This window comes from Martes martes (assembly GCF_963455335.1).
Source record: "Martes martes genome assembly, chromosome: 15".
NCBI classification, from domain to species: Eukaryota; Metazoa; Chordata; class Mammalia; order Carnivora; family Mustelidae; genus Martes; species Martes martes.
In genome coordinates this window covers 25,473,958-25,489,906 of record NC_137903.1, presented here as the reverse complement: position 1 = coordinate 25,489,906, position 15,949 = coordinate 25,473,958, and the positions used below count along the sequence as shown (strand labels likewise).

The following is a 15,949-nucleotide window of genomic DNA, read 5'->3' as shown; positions in this document are numbered from 1 at the left end:
GTGATAATCCCTACCATGAGATACCACACAATCAGGGAACAATGATTGGTATTTTGCATGGTGCTTGGTGACACAAAAAGCACTTTTAAAAGTCATTGTGTTTAGGGACACATGGGTGGCTCATTCTGTTAAGGGGCCAACTCCTGATTTCGGTCCAGGTCACCATCTCGGGGGTCCTGGGACTGAGCCCTGCATCAGGCTCCAAGCTCAGCTAGGAATAGGATTTCTCTGCCCCTCCTCATCCACCCCCAATAATAAATAAATAAATAAATAAATCTTTTTAAAGAAATCCTTGTGGGGCGTCTGTGTGGCTCAGTTGGTTAAGCATCTGCCTTCAGCTCTGGCCATGATCCCGGGGTCCTGGGATCGAGCTCCACATCAGGGTCCCTGCTCCGCAGGGTGTGTGTGTCTCCCTCTCTCTCTGCCCTTCCCTTCTGCTTGTGCTCTCTCTCTCTCTCAAAATAAATAACATATTTAAACATAAATAAATAAATGAATCACTGTGTTTAATCTGCACGTCTTCACAACCACCCTAGGTAGGGATAAGATTGTTCCCATTTTACTGATAAAGAAGTGGATTCTCAGAGCTGTCAGCATCCTTCAGTGATCTGCCCAAGGTCACCGGGCTAAGGGTGACCGCTAAGACAGAGCCCAGCCGTCATGAGCACAAACCCAGAGCCACCCCAACCACTGCAGTAGAGAAGGACTCAGCCTGCTCGGTGCACAGCCTGGTGACACAGAAGGGGAGGCTGAGGCCCTCAGAGGCCCACCGGGAAGCGCTGGCATTGTCTGAGCCTATGTGCTTGGTCCAATGCTAGATGCTTCCTGCATGATTCAATGCTCATGTCAACTCAGGAAGGTGTGAGCCTTGATCCCCATTTTCCAGGTGAGAAACCCGGGGCTCTGAGGTGGGAAGTGACTTGCCTGTGACCACACAGCTCGCACATCGCCAGATTGTCCATTAAGCCAGTCTGGTTGCAGAGCTTTGTCTGGACTGCCTGTTCCCCTCCCCCAAAGCATGGTATGGTCAAGTAAGCTACCACTATCTCACTGCTTCCTGGAAAGTTCCAGACCCATTGAGGACAGACCACAGCCTGTGGCTCTTCAACCCCCGACTCCTGTAGGCAGAGACGCTGCTCCATAAACACGTGATCTCCTGAGAGCTCAAGGAAAGGGTCTGAAGTCTGGAACCAGAGGGAAAGATTCCGGGGGCTGCTGAGGCCAAGCCAACCTAAGTGGGGTTTGGACCAATGAAGAAAGAGATCTGAGCACCATCAGAGCCCTGGGGCCCTGGCAGGGTCCCCACTCCCTCCCTGCTTGTCCCCTGGGGCTGGGCCCCCGAGCTCTGCCTTCCTTGACCATTTGAAGAAGCTGGACTCCACTATTGATATTCAGGAGGTCTAAAAGGAAAAAGCAGATGGTCTAGGAAGGGTTGGGTGGCCTTGAGATGCCTTCTGGGGGCACCCCCTCCAGGGGCCACCACATTTTCACAGGCAAATTAGTGACTCATTCAATGAGCCACCTGATTGTCCTTGGCTGGCCCTGCGTTGCCCCATCTGGGGGTCTGTGGGGACTCAACTTGGGGATACCGTGTCCCGCTCTGGGCTACACAGAGACATACTGATTAGCCACAGAGGGGAGATGTGACCCCCAAGTCAGCTGTAGTGAAGATTCTGGGATCTGGCCAATGCTAAAAAAGAGGAAATTGTCCTGTCCCCAACTCTGATAAGGGGAAGGGGAGGGGAGTCGCTGGTGGCTGGAGCACACGGTGTCGTGATGGGACCACGGATGCTGGAAGCGGACTGGCAGCCTCTGCTTCTTCATTTGTTCTGTTCACTTTGATCAATTCCTTAACCTCTCTGAGCATCATGTGCGAAATGAGAACAATGATAATAACACATACCCGTTGTGGGGGGTAGGTCAGATAAAGCACTCAGCACAGCCCCTGGCACATTGGAGACACCAGAATTATTGTTTGTAATGTATATAATAATTAGTAATAATGTTATGAAGTACTTTAGTTATTACCAGATTGAACCCACAGGCAAAATGCAGCCAGGACCCCCAAACTCTACCCCACTCTTTCCTCAGCAGCAGGAGCACCTTAGAAGCCGGCAGTGAGGAGCCCCAGGAGCCCCCCGAATCCATCAGTACCAGGTGCAGCTGATGAAACAGGCAAGAAGATGAAACTCTGGGAATTGTCTCCCCATGTTGGATCTCGGCTTAGTAAGTACTCTCGCTTGTAAGTACTTAGTAAGTGATCTCGCTGCGGCTGTCAGAGCCCGCCGGATGGCAGAGGAATCAGAGAACTGGACACCCAAGTCACCCAGGCTGATCTGATTGGGAGGGAACCATGTCCTTTCCAAGCACCCAGCCCCCACAGCAAGGACAGCAGCTGTCCTAAAATAGAGCCACAAAGACAGCTGTCTCCATCTAAAGCAATCCTTGCAAGCGTTTCCAGACCCTTGGTCCCTGAGTCAGCCCATGCCCTGGCCCATCTCCTGGTCCATCCCCTGGCCTGTCAGCCCCACGGCCACAGACGCACCATGTCCTCTCTTGACAGCCAGTTTCTGCCTGGAGAGAACTTGAAGCGCTCCCTTCGGAGCCCGAGTTGACCTGCATGTCATCAGAGGGCAAGGCTCCCTCAGACGCTCAGGGCTGACATACCAGCCCTAGGGAGACGGACAGACAGACAGCCAAGGACCATGCGGGCAGGGGCAGGAAAGGGAAGGACGTCCTGGAAGGGATGCCCAGCAGCTTCCCAAGTTCCCGGAGAAGCATCATCAGCACCATCAGATGTCTCTCCGTCAGGAACAAAGAAGACCCTGAGCTGGGAGAGCCCCTTGGAGTGGAGCAGACGGGCGGGAGGGGAGACCAGATGGGACCTGGGCAGGCATTCTGGCCTCGGAGTCCGGGCAGCAGAGCCTCCCCACCCTCCCCTGTTCTCTCCTTCTCCAGGACCTCTCATTCAGCACGGGTGTATCCCGAGGCCCGGCGTCCGTCCACTCCCTCCACCCCCCACTCTGGAAGACGCAGAGCTGCGCTCCAGGCTCGACAGGTCTGGCCATCGCAAACTCTGAGGCCGGCCTGGCACTGCCAGCTGTTTCAACATCTGGACCACTACCGAGTCTTGTCCATGTGAGCTGGACAGCAGGTGGAGCAGAGGGGGGAGCGAGACGACAGTGACAGCCTGACAGGGGTGACTGCTGCTGCTGCAGATGGCCGTCCCCCCACGTCCGGGGCCCAGCCATCCCGGGCACACACACACCCCCCAGGTGACAGGAACAGAGCAGACGAGGTGAGCGGAAGACTGGATGAGCACCAGCATCTCGGAGCTGGTGGGAAACTTGGCCGTCTTTAACCCCTTCACATTACCAGTGAGGCTCAGAGAGGGCAAGAGGCTTAGCCGAGCACACACAGCCAGTCAGTAGCAGAGCCCAGACTCTCCTTCGGACCTTCCGACCCTCAGTCTAGTGAGCTCTTCATGACCTCACACTGCTGGTTGATTAAAAATGGGCTTGGATCCATACGCACTGATGTGGAAAACTGTCCGAGATCTATTACACAGTTTAAAGATATTTTGCAAATCATGCTGGAGCGTGCAATCCCATTTTCATGAAATAGTAACCCACATAATTATATACAGGAAAATAATAAATCTGGGGCCACAAAAGTCAGGTTTGTTAAGGGACTTTGACTGTCTATTTTTAAATTTCCTCCAGTGTGTGGATATTTGGACAGAGCCCTGCTACTTTCCTAAGCTGGGGGGCAACAATAAAGATGAACGTGTGGGGCCGGCAAAGGAGCCCCCTTCCACCCCACTTGCCCCGCACAGCAAGCTGGAGATTTCAGATCTGGACGCCTCCCTGTAGTAAGGGGACGTCTGGGGCAGGCGAAGAGTTTGCCTCCGCGGGTGTCCAGGGTCTGAGGAGCGAGAGCCGCTTTCTTTGCCCTCCCTGCCGCACCCCTCTCGCTCTGGGCTGGGCGGCGATGGGGGGCTGGGGCGGGCAGGCCAGCCAGCGCCCCGCGGCCGAGCCGCCCATGCATTATGGAAGACGCGGGCGCCCCGGCTTGCTCCCTGGTCCTTAAATGACAGCAAATGAGGTAAAGCCAGAAGGGTGGGGACGGGAAGGGGGCGGGAGGGGGGCAGAAGGAAGCCATCTCCAGGGCCCCCGAGCGTCGGCTGAGGACCGGAGCCAGCCAGTGAGCGGAGCCTGGAAGAGGGAGGAGCACATCTTGATGCAGAGATGCTGCAGTGGCTCCGGGCGGGCGCGCACACACACAGGCGCCCTCGCCCGCCACCGCCGCCACCGCCGCACCGGGACCGCGGCGAGCGGCCGAGGCGAGCAGGGGTGGAGAGGAGGGCGGCCCCGGGGGCCGGCGGCCGGGCTGGCTCCGGCTCACCGCCTCGGGCAGCGTCCACCTGCCCCAGCCAACACCCTTCTTTCACCCCAGGTATGTGCCAACTGCTTTTGTCTCCTCCAGCCCCGGGGAGGGGGTGGGGGTTCCGGGCGCTGCTGTGGCCAGGCTCAGGGGCTCTGGCTCAGTTTCCTTGCAACTTGGGAGGGGGCAGGGGCAGAGCAGGAGCTCCCCGCAGGCTGCGGCCAGGCTGACTTCTCACCCAGCCCCTGGGGGGTGGGGGGTGGACCGGAGGTCCCCTCCACCCTGTCTATGTGGGTGGCATCCTGCAGGGGCCTGGCAGGCGGAGCCTGGCCAGGAGGCTGGACCCCAGTGGTGTCCAGGAATTCCAGCCGCCACCAGCACCTGCCCACAGAGAGGGCAGTGGCTCCGGGGCCTGCCTGGCGCCGGGGTCCAGGGCGAGACCGTCCATGAGACCAAGCCCCAGACTCTGGCTTGCCCACCCCCCCCCCCCCAGGAGTGCCTGGGTAGAATTGAACCTGACCATCCAGACTTGGGGTGGTCCTGAGTGTGCCTCTGCGGGGTGACCTCTTTGCGAAGTCTTGCTTCAGTTCGAGGGGGAGGCTGTGGAGGAGAGAGGGGGAGAGTGGAACTCAAGTTTAGGCAAAGGCCTGTCCAGGAGTGGGGACTGAGGGAGGAGAAACTGAGGCAAGTCACATCTCCAAGGGTGAGAAGCGGAGCCACCAGGGCTGAAATTCCTCCTCTTCCCTCCCCCCTCCCCAAACTTGTCTTCTCCCCACATCCCTCCCCTCCTCCTCACGGGTGGGAGGAAAGGATTGGCATTAAGTTTGGCTTTCCCTGGAGGAAAGGGGCCCAGGGAGAAAGGAGGAGGACTCAGTTTAGAGGGTCCAGAAAGAGGAAGAGAACCATGGGGCTTACATCACCGACCAGAGAGGTGGGGGAAGCAGCCTCAGCCGGTGGCCAGAGCTGAATCCTGTTGCCTTCTCCAGGAGTGATTCCCAGGGATGGGAAGCAAGAAAGAGGGGGTGAGATGACACAGTGCCTGTGGAAGGGGACAGTCCTGGTGCTACATGGGGACAAAGTTAGGACCCTTCAGCCACATAACACTGGGGGCTGAGCTTGTGCCCCTGGAGAAAAAGCTGTCAGTCAAGGTTGTCTGGAGGTTTGGGAATCCAGGCAGACCAGGAGGGGTGGCCTATGAGAAGGGCACGTTCTCTGGCCCCCAAAGTACCTGCCCTTAACGTTCCCCCTCTCCACAACCAGCCGGTGATCATCAGACCCTACTGCCCTTCCTTTCAGCCTGACTCCCCGAGACGCATGAGCCCCCTTCCCAGCCCTGGCAGCTTCCTTGGCCCTCTGTTCAGAGGGGGGTGGAGGAGGAGAGCCCGAATAACCCAGTCCCTCAGGGGGCTCCTAATCTCCTTCTGGGCCGAAGCCTGGGGCTCATCTCCCGACTCTCTGGACAGAGAGATGCTCTGTCCCGGTAGCTTCCCATTCACCCTCAGATGAGCCACTGGAGGTCAAACGGTGGGAAACCTGTGGGAGAGGCTGGTGGGACCCTGGCTCCTAGGGGTAGAGCAGGGAAATGGTGCCCTGACTCCTGGCCTTGGAAGGAAGGACTTCTGCCCCCAGGCAACATCGAAGCCCCTCCCCAGGGTGCCTCACCAGTTAACCCCTTTCTGGCCAGGCTGCAAAACTACTCAGGCAAGGCTTTTGCCACCTGGTCAAAGTTATTCCTAATTTCCTGTGGGATCTATCTGGAGTCCTCAGCCAGCAAGAGGGAGGCAGAAGACAGATGGGAAGGGGACATCAAAGTCCCATATGGTTCACCTGTTCTTCTGGTGCTCTCCAGTGGGAAGGGAAGCCGAGACACCCAGACGGACAGGTTCCTGGAGATGGTCCCCTGCTCCTTCTCTTACCGCCCTCCGCCACCACTCCCCACCTGGCCAAGCTCCTCCTTCATACTCCCTTCCCTGGCCGAGTGCACCCCTCCAGCCTCAGCCCTCAGCCTACCTCCCCACCACTGCCCCTGCCAGATTTCTCTCCTTATGCAACTCTCTTCCAGCACCTTCTCTGCCGGCAATTGTTCAAATAGAAAGACACATGTAGGCTGGGCCTCTCTTCCATGGGACGGTTGTGCAGATTGTCTCTGACTGACCGAATTCAGTCCTCAGGAGCGAGTACGCAGAAGGGGGTCTCCCCATGGCACCCTCTCTGACCCTGAGGCCATGAGGGAAGCAATACATTTGGGGTGCGTGGGAGGATGTGGGTCCCCCCCCCACAGCCCCCGCATGTCCTCAAGCCAAATGTTTGAGAAAGCACATCTCAGAGATGATCTCTAAACCTGAGCGTGGGTGGTATTTGTGATCTAGGGGAGGGTCCCAGGGCAGAACCAGGGGCCCGAGCAAGAGGTGGGCCATACACAGGGAAAGAAGGACCAGATCAAAGAAAAGGCCAGTGCAGCAGGAAGGCTTGAAGTCAGACTGCTAGAGACACCTCCTAGCCAGGAAGATGAGCCACGAGGGGGCGGGCAGTCCTCCCCAGGGACTATTTGGGGTCTGGTCCACAGCTGGACAGCCCTAACTGCAGGCAGAGGTGGGATGGACAGCCTTCTAAATTCCTTCCACCCTCAAGTTATGCTTTTTCAAAAGGTAACAGGGAGTGACTCATAAGAAGACAGACATCCTTCTCAGGCCCTCCCACAGGCCGGCCACCTCTCATTCTTCTGAACGCCCTAACCTAGACCAACCTCCCCCACTCACCTCACAGGGGGTTTTGGGAACCTGGAACATTCATGGGCATTTCCATGGGCTCTGTGCCCTGATGGTAAGCCCTTTCTTTGGTTTAATGAGCTCTCTTGGTATGAAGTGAGCCTATGTTTCTGTGCTTACCCGAAGATGATGCAGAGGTGTGACGCTCTCACCCCAAACTGAGCGCCCTCTGCCCCAGGACACGTGCAGGCCCAAGCGCACCCCAGCACCCATCTCATCTAACAAGCACCCCACTCTCAGCCCCACAAACATCCAGAAGAACCTGCTGGATCTCCTACAGCCCTAGCCCACATTCTCTCCATGTCTGCTGGCCTCCTAGACCAAAAGGCCCCCCATCCTGCGTTTGGCTGGAGGGCGGCCTTCCTGTAGCGCGGCCCTAAGAGACCCAGTTAATCTGGGCCCCAGAGCAGAAACTAATCACAGGGGAGGAGCTCTGGGAGGTCCAAACGCTCCCCCACCAGGCTTGGCTCTGAACCAGCCTGCAGGAAATTGTTCAGGAACTGAGGGGAGTCTCCCCTCTGCAGAGATCTGGGCACATAGGGAAATTGGTCCACTGATGTCTTCCTGATGTGGTTTTTTAGAATGGAGTTGAGACAATCATCCTTACTCCTGGCCTCTCAAACAGGGATGGTCCTTCCAAACCCTTGCTCAATCTGTCCCACTCCATATTGGCAGGTGAGCTGGGGACACCTTGCCCCTTATCCCGAGCTCCTCCCAGGAGGATGTGAGTCTCTCCCTTTTTCCACTCCGCACTCTGAGGGGTCTCTCCAGGGGAGAGGGCCAGACCACGAGAGTCACAGCTTTCAGGCTGCAGAGGAAGGGCCAGACTCCCCTGGTGCTGACAGCTCCGACAGATGTGTGAGCCTGGGTCACAGCTCTCCCAGAGGGGCTAGGGGCTCTGAACCAGCTGCTAGTACAAAGAAACTGTAGAGAAAACTGGGGGGGGGGGTGAGAAGGGAGGGAGCATATAGAAGAGGCTGGGGAGAGACTCAGCTGTACAGCTCCCCTGTCCCTACCCAGTCCCTATCCCCCACTGGGGACTGAGGAGGTCCCCATTCCCCCCCAAATCTGTCCTAAGGACCTCCTCCAGTTCAGGGCACCTTCCTTTCTCACCGAGACCTTCCAGCACTGCCCTCCTCCCCCAACGGCTCTGGCCCTGCCTGGCCTATGGCCCCACCAGGCCACTGCAGACTCCTGTCCTTCTAGGTAGGTATGGAGTGGTTCAGACCTTTCTGCAGGACCGTGACCCTATCCCAGGTGGTACTTCCCTCTCTAGGCAGAGTGCCCCCCCTCTTCCTGGATCTGCAGGTGGGAGTGGGGGTGGTCGAGGAGCAGGGCCTGCTGGGAGCGCCCATGTGCCTGTCCCCACCAGGTGCCCTCCCGAACACACGCCATCTGGGCGTGGTTCTCTGTGCTTGTGCCCTCGTCTCGAGTAGCCTGCTTGCTGCTACTTGCCTGGGCCTGCAGCACCTGTGGGGCAGAGGGGAGGAAGGCACCTGCCCAGGGAGACTGTGGTCACCTGTCTGTGTCCCACACATTTGTGAGTGCCACCCGAATGTCGTGACCATGTGGGAGTGAGTCTGACTCGGGGGGCGTCTGTCTGTGCCCCTCAGAGTGTTGGGGCCCATGCTGGAGGCCCCGTGAGGGTTCTCGGTGTAAGATCTGATCTTTTCTGAGCACTCACTATGGCCAGGCCAGCTGCTGACCTCCCCAGAGTCCCTTCTCATCCCCATTTTGCAGGTGGGAAACTGAGGCTTGGAGAGGGTAAGTAATGAATGTAAGAGCTAGGGTTATGCTGGTTAGTTGTGTAGTAGCATTACACTAGTTATTAAGGGCCAGGCCAGTTGGCATGAGAGCTCACCCTGCTGGCCACTGTGCTGAGGATGTGCTGAGGGTGGGCAGCTGAAGGGCCGAGCCCCTGAAGTACTTCCCGGCTTATAATAAGTTGCTTAGTCTCTGCCCTCAACCTAGCTCCAAACTGCCCCTTATCTGACCAGCACCATTTGAACGTCACCAAACCCCTCAATACTCAAATCTCCATTATCCAGGGGAAGGAGAGACAGAGTCAGGGCCAGGAGCTGGATGTCTAGCATCCAGGCAGAGTGTATCTATCATTTTCTAGTTAGTTCTGCACAGGGGTCCTCAGCCCAGAAAACTCCGTCCTGTGTTGGGAGTCTGGCTCACAGCTTTCCATCCCACAGCTGCCCCCCAGGCCCTTTGTTTCCCACACCCAGCAATTCAGCCCACTCCCCCTTGTGCCCCTGAACCCCCAAGCAGCCCATTCCCCCGTGTGCCGCCGCTGCAAAGAACCAGCCCCTGACGGTGCCAGCCTGTGCCTGCCTGTGCCAGCCTGCGCCAGCCTGCACCCCTGCACTGGGGCAGCTGGCCTGGGCCAGGCTTGGCTGGCTCCGGGCTCAGAGGGCCCGCTCTGGGCCTGGCATAGCTCCACTCCTGCCTTGCTCCCGACAAAAAGGCCTCCTCCCTCCTGGGCATTCGAGAATGTGTCATAGGGCAGGTGGCACGGGGAAATGACTGGGCCACACTTAGTGGGTCAGGAAGCTCTGCAAAGGCAGTGTTTTCATTACTCCCTCCCCAATGCTTAGCACTATGCCTGGCATCCGTAATAAACACTGGAAGGGAAAGGGATGTGGGGAAAACTTGATGCCAGTTGCCTCATCTTCAGGGAGGCAGTGAGCTCAGACCTTGACCCGGGCTCTGTGCATGTGTGTGTGCATGTGTGTGTGTGTGCACGCGCGCGCGTTTATTCACACAAGTCCTTGGCACACAGTGGAGGCAATGTATATCTGATTGGCCTGACTGGTCCCTAGTGCTCCCCAGAGACAACTCCCGCAGATCCTCAATCCCAGCCCCTCCCCAAGCCATGTCCCTTCTGAGGCAGGTCTTAGTCCCCAGAGTCTGCCCAGGGCGCATCCGCCCAAGGTGACTGATAAAAGTCCGCATTAAACTGAACTGTGAATGAACAGTGGGATTGTGGTACTCATGACGGACACCCATGGCAAGCACTAACAGGTAATTCTGACCGCCGTGGGTGAAAAGTGCTCCCGGGTGAGTGATCCTCCTGGTGGATCACAAAGAAACAAGGCAGGAACTGGGTCGTCACGCCCTGTGCCAGGTGGGGACACACACACGCGCACACACATACACATTCACACACACACACCAGACATACCCATGAACAGACACAGACGCATGCACACACAGAGACCAGCCCACACATATATAGGGGGACACAGAGACGCAGCACAGAGATGCAAATAAACATCACATACTTGCGTGTGCGCACACATGCACACACGCGCGCTCCCCACCACTGCTGGTGGGCAGCAGCAGACTCCTGCCCCCGGAGTCTCCAGCCCCAGCTCCCTCGGTCATCTGTCTCTGCTTTGCCCGGCACACTCAGGACGAGCGCCTGGAGCCCAGCTCCTTCCCAAGCATGCACCCCGCCCCCTCCCCAAGCTCCCAGGACTGGCAGGCAGACAAAGGGCAGGAAGCAAATGATGATGGAGCACCTTCTCCGTGCCAGACTCCAGGACGTGTCGCACCAGTGCCAAGAGGCGTTTTCAAACTTTTTGGAACCGTGGAACCCTTTGTTTAAAGGGAACTTCCAGTAGCTAAAGCAGATACAAGTAGACCTGCTTGGGCTGAAATGGGGAACGAATCTGGAGCCCCAACCTCTCTCCATTCCCCCATCCGAAACATGACCTCAAAGCAAGTCCAAACGGTCCCAGAATCCTCCAGGGCACTCCCTTACCTCATTTCCCATTCAGAACAGCTCTGGAGCGGAAGTGCTACAACGTCCACTTGGTAGGTGAGCAAAACCGAGCTTCCACCAGGAGGAATAAGATGGCCAGGCTCTCAAAGCTGTGAGGGCAGGAGGGCAGATCACTGACTCCCGTCTGTGGATTCCAAAGCCTTGGCTGGCTTGCAGTGCCCCAGGGGCTCCCTATCAGGAGGAGAGCGTCCAAGGCCATACTTCTAGATTCTTCCACGAGTAAACACCCTGCTGACCTTAGAGACCTGAGAGTATATGTGTGTGTGTGTGTGTGTGTGTGTGAGAGAGAGAGAGAGAGAGAGAGAGAGAGGGAGAGAGAGAAAGAGAGAGAGCGTGTGAGTGTAAAGGTGGGTGTGTGAGTGTGTATGTGAATGTGTGGGGAAGAGTGGGAGTAAGTGTGAAAGTGTGTAAAAGCGTCTGAGAGAGTATATGAGACGAAGAGGCAGAGAGTGCATGTGTACATACAAGAGTGTCCGAGAGAGAGTTTGAGTGCGTCATGAGTGTGTGAGTCTACGAGGAAGAGAGAGTGTGTGAGGGTGTGTGCCCTGGGGCGTTGGCCCTCGGGCAGGCCCTGGGGAGCACCGAAGCCCAGCACCCCCGAATCAGCTATGCAGAGAGTGGGAGTGTGTGACCGAGTGTGGCACTGGCTGCTGAAGGATCTGGCCACAGCTGCCCGCCATCAGTCAAAGGCGACCCACAGTCACACCCACTGTTCACGGGGCACTTTGCTAGGCACCGGCGGGACCAAGATGAAGGAGCTCCCAGGCTTGGAATGGAGGCACCTCCATGGGTGGGCACCAAGGGTCTAGTCACGAGCCCAGCTGAAGTCTAACTGTGTGCCTGTGTGGGTCTCTGAGGGGCTTCCTGGCAAGGGCAGAATTTCTGGGCTCAATTCTGGAACTGAAAGTGGCAAGAACAGAAAGGGGATGCCAGGTCTTGGAGAGACGGCACCTGGGCCCCTTCCTGACAAAGGGAAGTGGATATGAGGCTGGGGTTGGGGCAGAGGAGGGAGAGCCACATGTTTGAACATCGCTCCCCCGCCACCGACACCCCCACCAACACCCCTCCCCCCACTGACACCCAGCCCCCAGCCTCCCCGATGCCCCGGGGCCAGTTCTCCCCCTCCCTCCTCCAGCTTCTCGGGAGGCAGAGAAAGGTTGCCAGGGGCCAGATGTTGTGGTTTAAAGGGGTTTGGGAGCCCTTTCTTTCCGAAGGAATGGAGCATGACGTGAGGCTGGGAGATCCTGGGCTTGTGTTGGGTCTTCAGACCCCACGCTGACCCTGGGGGCAGACTATGGCATCATCTGCAGCCTCCCCTGCCCCCCTGCCGCCACCCCCCCCCCGCTCCCCAGCAATACCCCCCCACTCCCCCATCCAGGAGACAGCATCCCCAGTCCCTTAGCCACGCTACACTCTCTGGGGGCATCGCAGACTCAGAGCTGCAGGGGACCTTACAGCACCCGCTTTACAGAGGAAAAGACACTCAGACCCAGAGATGGTCTTGCCCCAGTCTCAGCGCCCTCCCCCTTTTCAGGCTTCTGGAAAGGCGCAGGGCAGAGAAGCAGAATCGGCATCTGGGTTATCTACTTTGCTCGGCGGCTCTGACAGGGAGTCCTGGGAGCCCAGGGACCCAGGCTCCCTCTAAAACTGAAACGCAGACCCCTGAGATGGCACACGCTACCCCCAGAACTCAGAACGTCAGCCTGGAGATGCGGAGTCCGAGGAAGGGCAGGCCCCTCGCGCCCCTCCCAGGATGAGGCCCCCTCTGGCCTCCGCATGGAGGGGAGCTCTGACTAGCTCTGGGTGCCCCCGTCCAGGGAACGGGTGTTCCAGAGCTCCAGGATTTAACCAAGTCTCCGTATAAGAGGAAGCCTCCTTTGGGAGCCACGTTAACTCTTGGATCCTAGAAGGCCTGCCGAGGCTCATCAGCCCTTGCAGCTGGGGGCACTGCTGGCGTGGCCAAGGCTAGGGACCTGGGGCCCGGGGGAGAGGGTGTGAATAAACCAGTGAAACTCCTCACTGCTAGAAAAATAAGGAAGACCCCAGAGACTTAATGCCACTCCCAGAGGGGCTTCTCACCGCCCCCAACCCAGGCAGCTGTAGGGGAGGGGCAGGGGAAATTGGGCCCCAAACACTGGAGGAGGGAGATGTTCCCCACACCCAGGCATGGACCTGTTCTCATCTGGACCCTGCATCAAGAGCTATTACCGCGAGGGGCAGGTGGGTTCTTGCCTCCCAATTAGCCACTGCTTTCACTTCCTGAGTAAACCCCCCGCTGGCTGTAGGGGAGGTGGGGGGGGGCAGGTACAGGGCAGAGCCAGACTCCCCTGGGGCCCCTAGGAGGCACTCAGCCGGGAAGAGCTCCCCCGGAACAGCCAAGCCCCTTCCCCTGGGGGGCCTGGGGCGGGTGAGTGCGGAGCAATTCCAGCAATAATTCCGGCCTCTCCCCAGGCTGGGGGGAAAGCTCTGCCCACTTACCAGGGAGTGAGGAGGGAGCCAGGAGGGGCGCTCCGAGGCTCAGAGTCCTCCCCATCCTCTGCCTCCCCAGGTCCTCCTCAGCCTCCAGCTGGACTCTCCCCGGGCTGGGCTGAGCCTCCTCTCCGCAGCTCCCGATCTCCGCCCAGAACGCCCACCATGGGGACACCCACCAGGATGTCCAGGAGGAAGTCACACCTGCTGCTGCTGGTCGCTGTGGCCCTCGTCTCCTCTCCAGGTAGGAGAGCTCCTCTGGGCTCCAAGGCCCAGCACGATGATTATACCGCTCTGTCATTGCTATTATTTTAGTGATGACTTCAGAAATCGTTGACTCTGCCTTTTTCCTTGCTAAAATTTTCCCATTTGCGGCTCTTCCCTTCCCTTCGAGGTGAGAAGGAACGTGTCTCCACCGTAATAGAGATGAAAGCAGCACGATCCACAGAGGGTGAGGCGTGCCTTGGGCCACACAGCAAGATTGTGGCGCTCTCAGACCTCCGTGATCTTGTCTTTGAGCTGAGCCCCCTAAGGAGCTGTGCTGTCCTGTAATAGGGTAGCCACAGCCACATGGAACTATTCAAACCGAGATGAAATTAAATTCTACAATTAGTCTTTCAGTTGTACAAGCCACGTTTCAAGGGCTAATAACCATGTTGGATAGCACAGATGACAGACATTTCCATTGCCACAGAAAGTTTTATTGGATCGTACCGCTCTAGCATCCTGTCACATGAGGAGACAGGGATCGATACCACAAAATGCTAGGAGGGCTCCCCAGGGCCCCGCTGCAGCCTGACGGACGGACTGAGGGCAGGACCCGAGAAGACATGAGACAAAGCGGGGGTGGCTGAGGCAGAAGGCCGGGGGTAGCCAAGCAAGAGTTCTCATGCCAGGGCTGCCGTGGGGTAGGAGGTAGGGAGAGCATGGGAGGGAGGCCGGCAGAGGAGGGCTGGCCGGCCCCTGGGGAGCACGTGGGGAAGGAGGTGCTGGAGACCCAGCCTTTCCGGGAAGCGGAGGGAGGTCCCCCACTGCTCGGAGGGGCCTATTGGGACCACCACTTGGCCTCTCTGTCCTGACCCCTGGCCCAGACCCATAGATGCTTTTTTTCTCTATAAAGATGTCCACGGGAGAAAGAGCCCTCATCCTCTTCCCTCCCTCTGCCCCCCCTACCCCGTTCCAGAGCACGTTTTAAGTTCTCTCTCCGTCTCACCCGGGGAGGATTCCACTGGCACAATTTCAGATGCTCTCATTACCTCCTAACTGCCTCCCAGGCCTGCACCCAGATCCCTGAGGCTGCAGGGAAACGGGGTTGACCCAGAGGCCCGATGGAGCCTCCCAGCACCCTCACCCCAGGGCAGGGACAGAGCAGCTGCTGGGCGGGGAACCAGCTGCACAGAGCAGGAGACAGCCACCCCCAAGACAGCAGAGGAGAGGCATGGGAGGGAGGTCGTCAGCACTGCCCCTTCCCACTGGGGACCGCTCAGGCTGGGGCCACAATACCTGAGGCCCGGGTGTGGGCAGCGGCTGGACTTTTAGACCTAGAGATGCAGGAAGGCCCAGGGAGATGGGGGGACCCCATCCCCGCATGGAACATCCATCACTGGCTCTCCCCCTCCCGGAAAGCTGTCTCCACTCACTACCTGCTCTGGAGAAGCGGCCGTGGGTTCCAGGTACCCAGGCCAGAAAAGGCGGCCAGGAGGCCCCTCCACGTTCTCGGTGCTCCTGCCCCTTCCTCCGGGCTTCCAGATGGCCATGTTTGGGGGTGCAGAGTTGCCAGGACAGGGAATCCGCATCAGATAGGATATGAAACACGGGCAGCAAGGGAGGGGGTGTGTGTGTGTGTGTGTGTGTGTGAGTGCATGAGTGCCGCCTCAGAGGAAGGTGTGGGATGAAGGAGAGTGTGTTTGTGGATGTTTAAGAGGGTGCCAATGCCAGCGAGTTGTTGCCTGGACCGGGTGCTGCATTTGGGGGGATGACGGATGCGTGTGGAAAGCCTTCCAGCAAGAGTGATGGCTCCCGGCCCCAGCTGCCCTCCAGAAGGAGCACCCACGCGGCACCTCCGGGTGAGGTGGGGGAGGACAGGGCCTCGGAAGGCTCTGATGGGAACCAGGGAAAGAATCACGGCCGCTGTGGCTGAGGACAAGGGCCACGGGTGCAGCTGGCCGGGCTCCGAATCCCCCCCCCCCCCGATCCGCTCCTCCTAGCTGTGCAATTTGGGGCAAGTTCCTGAACTTTCCTACATCTCAGTTTCCACCTGAGGGAAGTAAGGAAATGTCAGTGCCTGTCTCGTAAAGTGGTTAGGTGAGGAAATACAGAGCGTGGCATCCGATCCAGAGTAAGCACTCAGTAAAAATCCCCTGTTTTTACCAGTATGAATGTGTGTGTGTGTGTGTAAATAAGCACACGCAGACGTTTGTAGCTGGGCGTGCGTGGGCACAGATGTGTGCATGAATGTGTTTCTGACTACGGGAGTTGCTCAGAGAGGTGTGTGTGTGTGTGTGCGCGCGCGTGTGCGCGCGCAAGCGCACATGTG

General features: G+C 58.1%; 1 protein-coding gene across 1 annotated transcript in view; it reads left to right on the top strand.

Moving 5' to 3' along the window:
- Positions 1 to 4,247: 4,247 nt before the first annotated feature.
- Positions 4,248 to 15,949, top strand: part of CNTN2 (contactin 2) — a gene marked incomplete at its 5' end in the record, with an annotated part of 30,271 nt that continues 18,569 nt past the window's right edge. The window contains 2 exon segments of the mRNA XM_080825196.1: positions 4,248 to 4,455; positions 13,493 to 13,657. Of these exon segments, the coding sequence (XP_080681322.1) occupies positions 4,248 to 4,455; positions 13,493 to 13,657 (373 nt within the window).